This window comes from Oncorhynchus mykiss, chromosome 5 (assembly GCF_057628025.1).
Source record: "Oncorhynchus mykiss isolate SJ-2025 chromosome 5, ASM5762802v1, whole genome shotgun sequence".
Taxonomy (NCBI): domain Eukaryota; kingdom Metazoa; phylum Chordata; class Actinopteri; order Salmoniformes; family Salmonidae; genus Oncorhynchus; species Oncorhynchus mykiss.
In genome coordinates, this window is record NC_143026.1 from 85,194,991 (window position 1) to 85,212,500 (window position 17,510).

Here is a 17,510-nt window from a genome sequence, read left to right on the forward strand (position 1 = left end):
TTACAATACATTATTTTCGATACATTGTAAAAAAAAAAATCAGTAGGAGTGACATAACAAATAAATAGCTTTGCATGTGTGGCTCCTTACCACAATCAATCAGTATGGCAAAAATCTTCTCTGCTCAGGGGGCCTTTTTTTTTGCAGAGAGAGAAGCTAGTGTGGAAGGAGCGTCTTTTACTTTGGAAAATGAATAATTTTCAGAATATGAGGATCATGTCAATTCGAAGTCTGACAGTGAGTTAGAAGAAGAGGATGAGATTGACCTTCAGACAGCCCCAGGACCAGCCTATCAGCAACCAGCTCATCAGCAGGCTGCAGGAGGAGAAATATGGATGTCAAACAAATTTGAAATTGAATGGTCTTCTTGCCTAAGGAATGAGCCAACCAACATGGCTGCCAAAGTGATAAGGATGCAACCAGGGCCGACGTGGGATGTGCAGGACATAAAGGGATATGCAGGACATAAAGGATATGCAGGACATACAGGGATATGCAGGACATAAAGGATATGCAGGACATAAAAGGATATGCAGGACATAAAAGGAAATGCAGGACATAAAGGATATGCAGGACATAAAAGGATATGCAGGACATAAAGGGATATGCAGGACATAAAGGGATATGCAGGACATAAAAGGATATACAGGACATAAAGGATATGCAGGACATAAAGGGATATGCAGGACATAAAGGGATATGATATGCAGGACATAGAAGGATATGCAGGACATAGAAGGATATGCAGGACATAAAGGGATATGCAGGACATAAAGGGATATGATATGCAGGACATAGAAGGATATGCAGGACATAGAAGGATATGCAGGACATAAAAGGATATGCAGGACATAGAAGGATATGCAGGACATAAAGGGATATGCAGGACATAAAGGGATATGCAGGACATAAAGGGATATGATATGCAGGACATAGAAGGATATGCAGGACATAAAGGATATGCAGGACATAGGAGGATATGCAGGACATAAAGGATATGCAGGACATAAAAGGATATGCAGGACATAAAAGGAAATGCAGGACATAAAGGATATGCAGGACATAAAAGGATATGCAGGACATAAAGGGATATGCAGGACATAAAGGGATATGCAGGACATAAAAGGATATACAGGACATAAAGGATATGCAGGACATAAAGGGATATGCAGGACATAAAGGGATATGATATGCAGGACATAGAAGGATATGCAGGACATAGAAGGATATGCAGGACATAAAGGGATATGCAGGACATAAAGGGATATGATATGCAGGACATAGAAGGATATGCAGGACATAGAAGGATATGCAGGACATAAAAGGATATGCAGGACATAAAGGGATATGCAGGACATAAAAGGATATACAGGACATAAAGGGATACACAGGACATAAAAGGATATACAGGACATAAAGGGATATACAGGACATAAAGGGATATGCAGGACATAAAGGATATGCAGGACATAAAGGATATACAGGACATAAAGGGATATACAGGACATAAAGGGATATGCAGGACATAAAGGATATGCAGGACATAAAGGATATGCAGGACATAAAGGGATATGCAGGACATAAAAGGATATACAGGACATAAAGGATATGCAGGACATAAAGGGATATGCAGGACATAAAGGGATATGCAGGACATAAAGGGATATGATATGCAGGACATAGAAGGATATGCAGGACATAGAAGGATATGCAGGACATAAAGGATATGCAGGACATAAAGGATATGCAGGACATAAAGGATATGCAGGACATAAAGGATATGCAGGACATAAAAGGATATGCAGGACATAGAAGGATATGCAGGACATAAAGGGATATGCAGGACATAAAGGGATATGCAGGACATAAAGGGATATGATATGCAGGACATAGAAGGATATGCAGGACATAGAAGGATATGCAGGACATAAAGGATATGCAGGACATAGAAGGATATGCAGGACATAAAGGATATGCAGGACATAAAGCGATATGCAGGACATAAAGGATATGCAGGACATAAAGGGATATGCAGGACATAGAAGGATATGCAGGACATAAAGGGATATACAGGACATAAAGGGATACACAGGATATAAAGGGATATACAGGACATAAAGGGATATGCAGGACATAAAGGGATATGCAGGACATAAAGGGATATACAGGACATAAAGGGATATGCAGGACATAAAGGGATATGCAGGACATAAAGGGATATGCAGGACATAAAGGGATATACAGGACATAAAGGGATATACAGGACATAAAGGGATATACAGGACATAAAGGGATATACAGGACATAAAGGGATATGCAGGACATAAAGGGCCGACTTGGATATGCAGGACATAAAGTCTTCTTTTGTATTGTTCATCCCAGACACCATCCAGAAAATTGTTGTGTGCTCCTCATGACTGTCTGGGTGTGTTTGGACCATTCTAGTTTGTTGATGATGTGGACACCAAGGAACTTGAAGCTCTCAACCTGCCGCACTACAGCCCCATCGATGAGAATGGGGGCATGCTCAGTCCTCCTTTTTCTGTAGTCCACAATCATCTCTTTTGTCTTGATTACATTGAGGGATAGGTTGTTATTCTGGCACCACCCGCCCAGGTCTCTGACCTCCCCCCTATAGGATGTCTCGTCATTGTCGGTGATCAGGCCACTGTTGTGTCGTCTGCAAACTTAATGATGGTGTTGGAGTCGTGTCTGGCCATCCAGTTGTGGGTGAACAGGGAGTACAGGGGGGACTCACCAAGCACCCCTGAGGGGCTCCGGTGTTGAGGATCAGCGTGGCAGATGTGTTGCTACCTACCCTCACCACTTGGGGTGGCGGGGAGTCAGGAAGTCCAGGATCCAGTCGCAGAGGGAGATGTTTAGCCCCAGGGTCCTTTGCTTAGTGATGAGCTTTGAGGGCACTATGGTGTTGAACGCTGGGCTCTAGTCAATGAATTGCATTCTCACGTAGGTGTTCCTTTTGTCCAGGTGGGAAAGGGAAGTGTTTAGTGCAATAGAGATTGCATCATCATCATGAGCAGTATACAAATTGGAGTGGGTCTATGGTTTCTGGGATAATGGTGTTAATGTGAGACATTACCAGCCTTTGAAAGCACTTCATTGCTACGGACATGAGTGCTACAGGTCTGTAGTCATTTAGGCAAGTTACCTTAGTGCTCTTGGGCACAGGGACTATGGTGGTCTGCTTGAAGAATGTTGGTATTACAGACTCAATCAGGGACATGTTAAAAATGTCAGTGAAGACACCTGCCAATTGGTCAGCACATGCCCGGAGCACACATCCTGGTAATCCGTCTGGCCCAGCGGAGCTTTGCCTGTTTGATGGTTCATCTGAGGGTCTAGCAGGATTTCTTATAGCTTTCGGGTTAGAGTCCCCTTGCTCCTTGAAAGCGGCAGCTCTAGCCTTTAGCTCAGTGCGGATGTTGCCTGTAATCCATGGCTTCTGGTTGGGATATGTACGTACGGTCACTGTGGGGACGATGTCATCGATGCACTTATTGTAGGTTAGCATGTGCTTCATCTGACCACTTTTTATAGACTGAGTCAGCTTTAATTTTTGCTTGTAAGCAGGAATCAGGAGGATATAACTATATATGTGAGTGAGTGAGTGAGATGTGGGTAAAATTCCTGAACTAAGTGTTTTCATCATCTGGATCTAGATTGCAGCCAGTCACAAGAAGAAGTGCTGTGATGTGTGTGAACCCTAGAAGGACAGGAAGACACAGTACACCTGCATCAAGTGCAAGAAATACATTTGCTACACACACACAGTAAAACTCTGTCCCTCATGTTGTGTGTAGATTGGCCTTAATTTGTGTTAAATGGGGCCATTTCTCATTTCCATAAAATACTGTATGTAAAATTTGTCCTTCCAAGTTTTTCAGTTCAAAGCAATAAACATCAATAGTGATGAAAACCTTGTTTAATTTATATTTGTTAAAGATAAACATGATTCATTCCACCCATGTCTTGATTAGAATTGATTTTTGTTTACTAAAACAAATAGCGCTTTTATTGATAAATGTAATCTAGCAGAGGTAAATGGCAAATATTAATGGTCTATGCTGTCTGTATTGATAGTAACGGATATCAGTAAACATCTAAGTATTAAGTATTTTTACTTAAACTGTTATGGCTGTATTGTTTTAAAAACCCAATAATGTTGTGGGTCCATCAGACCTACGAACATTGGGTGAATAACAAAAACATTAACACCACACACGGGTTCAATGTGTGTAAATTGTAAAGTCTTTTGTCTGTAATGTCTTTTTCGTTGTGTCAGACCACAGTAATACTAGCTGTCGCCATTGGCGTCGACTGGCATCTAAACTAAACTTTCAGAAAGATCTAAACTTTCAGAAAGTATTCATACCCCTTGACTTTTTTTCCTTTATTTGTTGTTACAGCCTGAATTCAAAATGGATTTAAAAAAATAAAACATCTCAACCATCTACACACAATACCCCATAATGATAAAGTGAAAACATGTTTTTAGAAATGTTTGCTAATTTATTGAAAATGAAATACAGGAATGTCTCATTTACATAAGCATTCACAACCCTGAGTCAATACATGTTAGAATCACCTTTGGCAGCAATTACAGCTGTGAGTCTTTCTGGGTCTCTAAGAGCTTTGCACACCTGGATTGTGCAATATATATATTTTTTTTCTTCTTCAAGATCTGTCAAGTTGGTTGTTGATCAATGCTTTACAGACATTTTTCAAGTATTGCCATAGATTTCCAAATCGATTTAATTCAAAACTAACTAGGCCACTCAGGAACATTCTATTTCGTCTTGGTAAGCAACTGTATATTACACCTGCTGAAAGGTGAATCTGTCTCCCAGTGTCTGTTGGAAAGCAGTCTGAAACAGCTTATCCTCTAGGAATCTGTCTCCCATTGTCTGTTGGAAAGCAGTCTGAAACAGGTTATCCTCTAGGAATCTGTCTCCCATTGTCTGTTGGAAAGCAGTCTGAAACAGGTTATCCTCTAGGAATCTGTCTCCCATTGTCTGTTGGAAAGCAGTCTGAAACAGGTTATCCTCTAGGAATCTGTCTCCCATTGTCTGTTGGAAAGCAGTCTGAAACAGGTTATCCTCTAGGAATCTGTCTCCCATTGACTGTTGGAAAGCAGTCTGAAACAGCTTATCCTCTAGGAATCTGTTTCCCATTGTCTGTTGGAAAGCAGTCTGAAACAGGTTATCCTCTAGGAATCTGTCTCCCATTGTCTGTTGGAAAGCAGTCTGAAACAGGTTATCCTCTAGGAATCTGTCTCCCATTGTCTGTTGGAAAGCAGTCTGAAACAGGTTATCCTCTAGGAATCTGTCTCCCATTGTCTGTTGGAAAGCAGTCTGAAACAGGTTATCCTCTAGGAATCTGTCTCCCATTGTCTGTTGGAAAGCAGTCTGAAACAGGTTATCCTCTAGGAATCTGTCTCCCATTGTCTGTTGGAAAGCAGTCTGAAACAGGTTATCCTCTAGGAATCTGTTTCCCATTGTCTGTTGGAAAGCAGTCTGAAACAGGTTATCCTCTAGGAATCTGTCTCCCATTGTCTGTTGGAAAGCAGTCTGAAACAGGTTATCCTCTAGGATTTTGCCTGTGCTTAGATGTATTCCATTTATTTTTATGCCCAAACATAACACTTCTGTTTTCTGGACATAAAGTTCATTTCTATGCCACATTTTTTAACAGTTGTACCTTAGTTCCTTATTGTAAACAGGATGCATGTTTGGGAATATTTTTTATTCACATCATCATGATGATACACAGTTCTGAATGTGGTTTCATTTGGAAATGACTAACATTCTGGGCGGCGTGCTCAGGTTGACTTTCCCTTGGAATCGCCCAGATGCTGTTAGGATTAGTTTAATCAGTGGACTTTTTTTCCTTTCCCTCCATTAGCTTAATTCAACAGGCTGAAAGGACGCCATCTATGATCTCTCTGTGATAAACTTGCAGGTAAACTTCCTTGTCCAATTGTTGCTGGATCTTTAATCCAGCCTTCAGCTCCCTTTAAATACGGTGTCTCTGTAAGAGGATTTCTGATGTTAACCCTCAGAACAATACTGCCAGCTGTCACACTCTCATAGACCCCTGGCGGCGTCACAGGCTAGGCTGAGGAGGGGCTGGTCACAGTGTGGCGATGGAGGGATAGAACTCTGATGATTGGAGGGGAAAATAGGGAGTGGATGCAGGCATGGGAGGCAGAGAGGGAGGGATGGGAGGGCTGGGAATAGAGGGCTGGAGGGGAGGGCTGGGTCTCTTGATGGATGGGTGGGGCAGAACAGAAAGGGGATGGATGGAAGGGAGGTTTGGGTATGATGGGATGGGTGTAAGAGAAAGGGAGGGGATGCCTGGAAAGTGTGTTGATCTCCTTAGTCCAGCACAGCTCACCAGCCAGAAAGGAGAGAGGGACGCCCATTCGGACGGTCCAAAAGTATCTTTAAACCTGGAGCGTGAAAGGAGATCAAGAATTGCCTATCTCATCCGTTCCCATTCTTATTTTCTGTCCTCTTCTCTCTCTCTCTCTTTCGTTCTTGTTCCCTCTCTTTTCACTCTCATCCATCCTGGGTTGGGTCAGTGCTTTTCTATGGGTTGCTGCTGATACAGCGTGGACTGGGAAAGACTAGGGATTTGTGATGGTTGTGGCTCTGGATGCAGTGTGGGTGAGGGTGAAGGGGGTGTGCAAACAGAATGGACTCCTCATTCTGTCTGTGTTGGCTGTGGTCATAGGATGCCTGCTGGGCTTCTTCCTAAGGACTAAAAGGCTCACAGAGCAGGTCAGTAAGCAGCCTCCTTCCTACATACTCCCTACTCCCCTATGTGATTCCTTGGTTGTATTCCATCAGCCACACCCCTCCCTCTGTCATCCCCTGGATCAACAATGATCTACCTAGAAATCCTTTCCTATACTCTACCCAATAAACCCTTTCCTATACCCTACCTATAAACTATTTTCAATACCCTACCTACGAACCCCTTCCTATACCCTACCTATAAACTATTTTCTATACCCTACCTATGAACCTCTTCCTACACCCTACCTATAAACTATTTTCTATACCCTACCTATGAACCTCTTCCTACACCCTACCTATAAACTCTTTTCTATACCCTACCTATGAACCTCTTCCTATACCCTACCTAGAAACTCTTTTCTATACCCTACATATGAACCCCTTCCCATACCATACCTATGAACTTCTTCCTATACCCTACCTATAAACTATTTTCTATACCCTACCTATGAACCTCTTCCTATACCCTACCTGTAAACCCTTTTCTATACCCTACATATGAACCCCTTCCTATACCATACCTATAAACCCTTTGCTATACCCTACATATGAACCCCTTCCTATACCATACCTATAAACCCTTTGCTATACCCTACATATGAACCTCTTCCTATACCATACCTGTAAACCCTTTTCTATACCCTACATATGAACCCCTTCCTATACCATACCTGTAAACCCTTTGCTATACCCTACCTATGAACCTGTGGAAGCAATACTAAACCCAGGATCTCCACATTCCCCCCGTGTGATGCCATGGTCCAACATGTGCTGTTATCTACAGTATAAAGCCTATACTCTACCCTTCCCATAAACCTGTCAATGTACACCCAAATCACTGGTCCAAAAGGCCAAAATACTATTTGTTGTGAGCCCACCTCCTAACCTTGTGTGGTTGTGTTCCTCTATCCCAAAATAAGGTCCTGTCTATGTAGACTCCCATCATTCCCCACCCTGGCCGCTATGTGCAAGAAGAGATCCACTGAATGTGTTCAAAAAGACAGAGTGATATGTTAATTATAATGTATTGTAGTAAGCACCACATGGCAGCTCAATGGCTTCATAGTACGACAAGGTGTAGGGTGAGGAGTGGGTTGCCAAATCCAGGTCTAACTTCCATGTACAGCTTTATTGAAACACCTACTCTGACCTTTGATACGCTGACTGGATCACTGACACCACCCCATCCATAATATTAACCTTTATTTATCCAGTCTAGTCTCATCTTGAGTTCTCTTTTTCTACTGAGAATCTCTTTTTCAAGAGAGACCTGGTCCAATATTAGTCGGTATAAAAAGCTGGAGGTGGCCTTCCGTGCACTATTGTCTCCTGACAGAACCGTACGTTACATCTCAAAGCAGATGTGACACTTGCCCCCCACCCCTGATCACAGCTTCCCCATGGAGAAGGTCCAGGTCCCATACGCATGAGGGCTGGCAGCTTTCTCTCCCACCTCAGAGTTTATCCCCCTCACCCCCTGTGAGTAAAGCTATATCATATTCTGGAATAGGGCTTAAATATAGCAGGATAGTCCTTCACTCTGACTATGGCGGATTATCATCCAATCAAACAAATGCTTTCCTCCTATCCCTCCGTCGTAACTACAATAACCAAAAGTACCTTTTTTATATTTATTTAACCTTTATTTATCCAGGCGAATCAATAAAGAACAAATGTGTATTTACAACGAAGGCCTGAAAACCTCTTAGCCTCTACATATTGAAAGACAAGTTGGAGATTGGAGATTGCTGGAGGCCTCTGACTGTGATTAGTAATTTTGTTGGTTGAGTTGAGTTGGGTGCTGGGGGCTGTTATTTTTTGCTTGATTCTGAAGGTAGCTAGCTACCTACAGTTATTATGTGTAATCAGTGGACTATACTATCTGCAATGTACATTAGCCAAAAGTGCCTCTTAGCCCCTCCATGTTGAAAGACATGTTGGAAATATAGAGTGAAGAAGGCCTCTGTGATATCTGATAAATTACATTGGGCTTTAGGCTGGAAATGTTGGTTGACTTGAGTTGAGGGCTGGGAGCGGTTTGCATTAGTTTTGAAAGTAGATACCTAGATATAATTATTATGTGTAATAAGTGTTTTTTTCAGTGTCTCTAGATGTACATTTCTGACATGTTGGAGATAGATGAAGGTTCCCGAGGTTTCACGTAAATTAAAGTGGGCTTTTAGTCCTTTTGGTTGTTGAGTTGGCGGCTGGGGGAGATACAGTGACATGACTGTGAACAGGTTAGATGGGTTGAGTAGGCTGTACTTATGTTGGTGGTTGAGTAGAGTTGAGGGCTGGAGATGGACATAGAGATGGAGAGATGGAGAGGAGAAGAAGGGCAATGAGAGGGACAGGCTAACATGTAACCATAAAGAGGTGAAATGGGCCCTGTCATTAGAGGGATGAAGAAATTAGAGTGGGCTTTGATTTAGTCATGCTGGTGCTTTATTTATTAAAAAGTATGGGGGCTGGAGGTGTGCCAAATCCTCTTCAATTTGCAGTGAAGGTTACACAGTCCCACACCACAAAGAGAAAAGGGGGGAGAGAGAGAGAAAGAGTGAGAGAAAGAGAGAGAGAGAGAAATAAATATATTTAAAAAGAGAACGAGAGAGAGAAAGTGGAAGAGAGACTTAATGTACTGTTGAGTATGAGGCTAAATAGACTGCTTATGGTTTATTATTATTCTGCCGTTCAATGCTGATGAAATCTCTTAGAGCCTGCTACATTGGCGTTCGCGTCTTTACTGCACATAGTTACTGTAATATATCAACATGATCCTATTCATATTCTCTCCAATAGCTCCCACTTCTCACAGTTTAATGGTTTAAGGACCCTGACTGTGTTACCTGAAGGTTAGTGCTATCTGGGATCCTTGGGACATCCCTACCCTAAAACCTAACCTTAACCCCTACCCTTATCTTAATCTTATCCATAACCATAACCCTTACCCAACCCTAACCCTAACCTTAACCATTTTAAATGTACATTTCAATGGGGTATGGACGTCCCAACAATTTGGGATTTGCAAGGACCGTTGTCTGAATGCCCAGCCTCCACTTCACCTACATATAAATGAAGAGAGATTACAAAATAACCCTAATGAACCATGCACATTGCTTTTAATCAGTATCTGATTCAGTATCTGATTCAATAAGATGGTTGTTCACACACCCTGTGCTGCTGCAGGTGATTTGAGAAAAAAACGAATCCCCTGGTTCAATGAGTGATGATCTACCTAAACTCAACAACAACAAAAAAATATCCTCTCACTGTCAACTGCATTTATTTTCAGCAAACTTAACATGTGTAAATATTTGTATGAACATAACAAGATTCAACAACTGAGACATAAACTGAACAAGTTTCCCAGACATGTGACTAACAGAAATGGATTAATGTGTCGCTGAACAAAGGGGGTTAAAATCTAAAGTAACAGTCAGTATCTGGTTGTGGCCACCAGCTGCTTTAAGTACTGCAGTGCATCTCCTCCTCGTGAACTGCACCAGATTTGCCAGTTCTTGCTGTGAGATGTTACCCCACCCTTCCACCAAGGCACCTGAAAGTTCCCGGACAGTTCTGGGGGGGAATGGCCCTAGCCTTCACCCTCCGATCCAACAGGTCCAAGACGTGCTCAATGGGATTGAGATCCGGGCTCTTCGCTAGCCATGGCAGAACACTGACATTCCTGTCTTGCAGGAAATCACGCACAGAACGAACAATATAGCTGGTGGCATTGTCATGCTGGAGGCTCATGTCAGGATGAGCCTGCAGGAAGGGTACCACATGAGGGAGGAGGATTTCTTCCCTGTAACGCACAGCATTGAGATTGCCTGCAATGACAACAAGTTCAGTCTGATGATGCTGTGACACACCGCCCCAGACCATGACGGACCCTCCACCTCCAAATCGATCCCTCTCCAGAGTACAGGCCTCAGTGTAACGCTCATTCCTTCGACGATAAATGCGAATCTGACCATCACCCCTGGTGAGACAAAACTGTGACTTGTCAGTGAAGAGCACTTTTTGCCAGTCCTGTCTGGTCCAGCGACGGTGGGTTTGTGGCCATAGGCGACGTTGTTGCCGGTGATGTCTGGTGAGGACCTGCCTTACAACAGGCCTACAAGCCCTCAGTCAAGGATCTCAGCCTATTGAGAGACAGTCTGAGCACTGATGGAGCAGGCTATTGTTATTTTACTGCTGCTCTTTAATAATTTGTTATTTTTATGTATTTTCTTAAAACTGCATTATTGGTTAGGGGCTTGTAAATAAGCATTTTACTGTAAGGTGTTGTATTCAGCGCATGTGACAAATAACATTTGATTTGATTTGATTCCGAATAGTGATCTTAGACGTGATGACGGGCGCAGTGGGAGAAATGGTTGAGGAGAGGAGGGATCGGGCAGGCAGACAGCAGACTTGGCTCAGACCCAGTTTGTCTGGATATTTACACCAGGGGAACCAAAGGGTGCTGCTGCTGCCCAGTCTGTCTAATTCTATCAGGCCTGAGGTGTAGAGGGAGAGCACATGAGATCAGTGGAGTGAGTTGGGGGGTTTTCATACAGTACCTATATCTGGGATGAATGTGACTATAACACAATAACTTAATTGATGCTCAAGCTTTCCTCAACTATACACTCCTTTCAGTTCAATGTAGATCCCTTTTTGGTTCCATGTACTATAGAACACTTTACACAGAGGGTTCTACATGGAACCCAAAAGGGGTCTACATGGAGCCCGAAAGTGTTCTCCAAAGGGTTATCCTATGGGGACAGCTGAAGAACCCTTTAAGGACTCAAGAGTATTCAAGTGTAAAAGTGATCGTTGCAATTGATCAGAGTCAGCATGGGGGAATTGGCTGCCACTCACTGAGACACAGGGTCAGCAGTTTGAGACCATAGTTATGGAACTCTTATTAATAGACAATAATCTTGCATAGCCTACCATCACAATCAGTAACAGTTTATAATCATGGCCAACCTCATTAGCAGTGTTAGAGTACTTTCATGAACAGCAAAGTGAATGACTATTTGGTAACACTTCCCTTGACACCCAGCAACATAACATGTCATAACCATGTCTTAATATGTCATAACATAACATAATATTATTTTTTATTTTTTAATATTAATAATATTATTTTTTATTTAACTAGGCAAGTCAGTTAAGAACAAATTCTTATTTACAATGACGGCCTACCCCTGCCAAACCCAAACCCGGACGACGGTGGGCCAATTGTGCGCCGCACTATGGGACTCCCAATCACGGCCGGTTGTGATACAGCCTGGAATCGAACCACGGTCTGTAGTGATGCCTCTAGCACTGAGATGCACTGCCTTAGAGCTCTACGCCACTAATATGGTCAAAACACGGTCATGACACATATATTTAAACCTGTTGTGACATATATTGCATCACTTTAAGGCTGGTTATGACATCTACATAAGAGTGTCAAAAACCCACATAACCTACCACAGAAGGCAAGACATTCCATTCCGCTATAGCATACTTGTCAACAGTATGAATATGTTATATGACATTTTTCTGAAATATACCATATTAAATGATGTCAGACATACGCCTAACCCAATGCTCTGTTGCTGATGACATAATGCTTCTTGACAGTGGCATAAAGTATATTTTCTTAGTCCAAGTAAAGTGACACAGGATGGTTATAATGCTTCTTGACAGTGTCATAAAGTGTATTTTCTTAGTCCAAGTAAAGTGACACAGGATGGTTATAATGCTTCTTGACAGTGTCATAAAGTGTATTTTCTTAGTCCAAGTAAAGTGACACAGGATGGTTATAATGCTTCTTGACAGTGTCATAAAGTGTATTTTCTTAGTCCAAGTAAAGTGACACAGGATGGTTATAATGCTTCTTGACAGTGTCATAAAGTGTATGTTGTACTTGTCTCCTCTCTCTTCTTTATGGTCTAAAACTACATCAAAGTTCATTCCACAGGTGAAGAGAGTCTAAATAACTTTGTGTAAACGCATGAAGAATAAAATTCAGAATTCAACATGGTGTAAATTTAGTAATCAACAATATATCATGGCATAAAATATTTCCAGAATCTGAGAATTTACTGTGGAGTGAGGAAACTTAGTCATGACATCACATTTGTCAGATTTCAGCCAAGAACAGTGTGAAATACAACACAAATATGTTTAGCATCTTGCATGCAAACTGATCTGTAAGCAGAACTGTGTTCAAGAACACACTGCTTAGCCATCACACACTCTCCTCTCTACACTGAGTCTAAAGGGCTCTCCACAGTGATTTCACAGTCTACGTTTGTGTCGTGTTGCAAAAATTCAGTAGCACAAAAGTTCGTAGACCTACGTAGAGAGAGGTACCCACAGATGAAGGGTTAGTGTACTGAATCAACACGCTCTCACAGTCTCACATCAGAATTAGACGTTCATCCATGTTTCTGAAACGTCAGATTTCAAAGTTGTTCCATACATCTAATTTCAAAGCGTTTAAGGTTACATTTAGGCACTAAGTCTGACTTTTTAAGGTTAGGGTTATATTTAGGATTTAACTCAAAATGGTTGAGGTAAGGGTTAAGGTTTAGGATAGGCTTAAAACAAAAATCTCAAAAACAACTTTCTATCGTTGGATTTGAACTTGCAACATTTCGCAACCTGTTTCACTTCCTCAGAAATCTAATGTCTGCTAATGCAGACTGAATTATATCAGGGGTGACCTGGCTGGAATCCAAGGGGTTTGGATGCCCTGGGAGGCGATGGCAGTGGGTTAGGGATGTTGTTTTTGAAGCTCTTCTGGCTCTCCTTGTTGTGTGACTTGGCTGTTAAAAACGAGTATCTCTTAAATGGACCTTTGGCAGCAGCAGCCCTCGTGCCACACACACACACACACACACACAAACACACACAAATAAACACCCTCTCAGATACACATCCGCCGGCCATACGCAAGTGCTGATCCTGCTCTTAAACTGCAAACTAAGCTCTCTCGGACTAATGTAGAGCAGAAAAGCTCTTTAGCTGTCATTATCATGTACCATCCTCTCTCTCCATCTCTCTCTTCCATTCCTATATGTGTCTCTTTACTCCACTTTCTCTATAGACCTTTTCTAGGTCCGTCTTCCTCTCACTCTACCTCTATCAACCTATCTGTCTCTCACTCTGCCTCTATCAACCTATCTGTCTCTCACTCTGCCTCTATCAACCTATCTGTCTCTCACTCTGCCTCTATCATCCTCTCTATCTCTCACTCTCTCTCTCTCGCTCTCTCTCTCTCTCTCTCTCTCTCTCTCTCTCTCTCTCTCTCTCTCTCTCTCTCTCTCACTCTGCCTTTCTCCACCTGTCTCTCACTCTGCCTCTCTCTCTCTCATTCTGCCTCTATCCACATCTCCATCTCTCACTCTGCCTCTCTCCACCTCTTTATCTCTCACTCTGCCTCTCTCCACCTCTTCATCTCTCACTCTGCCTCTCTCCACCTCTCTCTCTCTCTCTCTCTCTCTCTCTCTCACTCTGCCTCTCTCTCTCACTCTGCCTCTATCCACCTCTCTGTCTCTCACTCTGCCTCTATCCACCTCTCTGTCTCTCACTCTGCCTCTATCCACATCTCCCTCTAACTTTGCCTCAATCCACATCTCCGCCTCTCACTCCACCTCTCTCTACCTCTCTGTCTCTCACACTGCCTCTCTCCGCCTCTCTCTACCTCTCTGTCTCTCACTCTGCCTCCCCTCCCCTCTCTCTCTCTCTCTCTCTCTGACTCTCTCCCTCTCTCTCTCGCTCCCTCTTCTCCCTATCTCTCCCCCTCTCTCACCCCCTCGCTCACCCTCCTCTTCTCTTTCTCGCTCCCTCTACCTCTCCCCCTCTATCTCTATCTCGCTCCCTCTTCTCTCTCTCACTCGCTCTCTCTCCCTCTTCTCCCTCTCTCTCTCTCTCATTTCAGTTCAAGAGCTGTATTGGCATTGGAAACATGCCAATACAACTTGCCAAAGCAAGTGAAGAAGATAATAAACAAAAGTGAAATAAACAAAAAAAGGAACAGTAAACATTACACTCACGATGTACAAATGGTGAAAGTACAAAAGGGAAATAAACATACAGAAATATGGGTTGTATTTACAGTAGTGTTTGTTCTTCACTGGTTGCCCTTTTCTTGTGGCAACAGGTCACAAATCTTGCTGCTGTGATGGCACATTGTGTTATTTCACCCAGTAGACATGGGAGTTATTTAAAATTGGGTTTGTTGTTGATCTGTGTAATCTGAGGGAAATATGTGTCTCTAATATGGTCATATATTTGGCAGGAGGTTAGGAAGCTCACTTTCCACCTCATTTTGTGGGCAGTGTGCACATAGCCTGTCTTCTCTTGAGAGCCAGGTCTGCCTACGGCGGCCTTTCTCAATAGCAAGGCTATGCTCACTGAGTCTGTACATAGTCAAAGCTTTCCTTAATTTTGGGTCAGTCACAGTAATCAGGTATTCTGTTTAGGGCCAAATGGCATTCTAGTTCTCATTTTTTTTGTTAATTCTTTCCAATGTGTCAAGTAATTCTCTTTTTGTTTTCTCATGATTTAGTTGGATCTAAATGTGTTGCTGTCTTGGGGCTCTGTGGGGACTCTTCTCAAGGTTCATCTCTCTGGAGATGATGGCTTTGTTATGGAAGGTTTGGGAATCAAATCAAATTAAAGTTTATTTGTCACGTGCGCCGAAAAGAACAGGTGTGGACCTTACAGTGAAATGCTTACTTACAGGCTCTAACCAATAGTGCAAAAAAGGTATTAGGTAAACAATAGGTAGGTAAAGAAATAAAACAACAGTAAAAAGACAGGCTATATACAGTAGCGAGGCTATAAAAGTAGTGAGGCTACATACAGACACCGGTTAGTCAGGCTGATTGAGGTAGTATGCACATGTAGATATGGTTAAAGTGACTATGCATATATGATGAACAGAGAGTAGCAGTAGCGTAAAAGAGGGGTTGGCGGGTGGTGGGTGGGACACAATGCAGATATCCCGGTTAGCCACTGTGCGGGAGCACTGGCTGGTGGGCCCAATTTAGTTAGTATGTACATGAATGTATAGTTAAAGTGACTATACATATTTGATAAACAGAGAGTAGCAGCAGCGTAAAAGAGGGGTTGGGGGGGCACACAATGCAAATAGTCCAGGTAGCCATTTGATTACCTGTTCAGGAGTCTTATGGCTTGGGGGTAAAAACTGTTGAGAAGCCTTTCCGTCCTAGATTTGGCACTCTGGTACCGCTTGCCATGTGGTAGTAGAGAGAACAGTCTATGACTGGGTTGGCTGGGGTCTTTTACAATTTTTAAGGCCTTCCTCTGACACCGCCTGGTGTAGAGGTCCTGGATGGCATGCAGCTTAGCCCCAGTGATGTACTGGGCCGTGCGCACTCCCCTCTGTAGTGTCTTGCGGTCGGAGGCCGAGCAATTGTAGTACCAGGCAGTGATGCAACCGGTCAGGATGCTTTCGATGTTGTAGCTGTAGAACCTTTTGAGGATCTCAGGACCCATGCTAAATCTTTTAGTTTCCTGAGGGGGAATAGGCTTTGTCATGCCCTCTTCAAGACTGTCTTGGTGTGTTTGGACCATTCTAGTTTGTTGTTGATGTGGACACCACCCGGCCAGGTCTCTGACCTCCTCCCTATAGGCTGTGTCGTCGTTGTCGGTGATCACGCCTACCACTGTTGTGAATCACTTCCTTTTAGGTGGTTGTAGAATTGAATAGCTCTTTTCTGGATTTTGTTAATTAGCGGGTATCGGCCTAATTCTGCACTGCATGCATTATTTGGTGTTTTATGCTGTACACAGAGGATATTTTTGCAGAATTCTGCATGCAGATTCTCAATTTCGTGTTTGTCCCATTTTGTGAATTTTTGGTTGGTGAGCGGACCCCAAACCTCACATCCATAAAGGACAATGGGTTCTATAACTGATTCAAGTATTTTTTGCCAGATCCTAATTGGTAAGTCGAATTTTATGTTCCTTTTGATGGCATAGAAGTACCTTCTTGCCTTGCTTCTCAGATCGTTCACAGCTTTGTGGAAGTTACCTATGGTGCTGATGTTTAGGCTGAGCTATGTATAGTTTTTTGTGGTAGCATCCCTGTTTCACCCCACGGCCCTGTGGAAAGAAATGTTTGTGTTTTTTGCCAATTTTAACCGCACACTTGTTGTTTGTGTACATCAATTTTATAATGTTGCATGTTTTTCCCCAACACCACTTTCCATCGATTTGTACAGCAGACCCTCATGCCAAATTGAGTCAAAGGCTTTTTTATCTCTCACTCTCTCTCTCCATCTCCTCTCTCTCACCCTCTTCTCTCTCTCTCTCTCTCTCTCTCTCTCCATCTCCTCTCTCTCTGTCTCACCCTCTTCTCACTCTCTCTCTCTCTCCATCTCCCCTCTCTCTGTCTCACCCTCTTCTTGCTCTCTCTCTCCATCTCCTCTCTCTCTCTATCTCTCTCTCTCTCTCCATCTCCTCTCTCTCTCTGTCCCCCCCTCTTCTTTCTCTCTCTCTCCCTCTCTCCCTCTTCCCCTCTCTCCCTCCTCACATTCTCTCTCTCCCTCTCTCCACTCTCACAATGAAAAACATAATTCTTATGGATGACATTGATATGAACCTCATTTAACCATAATGGGTCCTGTTTTTTGTCAAATCAACCACCAGTATGACTCAGTCAAAGCCCACTCTAAT

General features: G+C 42.9%; 1 protein-coding gene across 1 annotated transcript in view; it reads left to right on the forward strand.

Annotated features, from left to right (window-relative positions):
* Positions 1–6,348: 6,348 nt before the first annotated feature.
* Positions 6,349–17,510, forward strand: part of slc1a7b (solute carrier family 1 member 7b) — a 124,012-nt gene continuing 112,850 nt past the window's right edge. Inside the window, exon 1 of the mRNA XM_021604547.3 lies at positions 6,349–6,800. Within this exon, the coding sequence (XP_021460222.2) occupies positions 6,660–6,800 (141 nt within the window). The 5' untranslated portion in view covers positions 6,349–6,659. The remainder of the gene's footprint in view (positions 6,801–17,510) is intronic.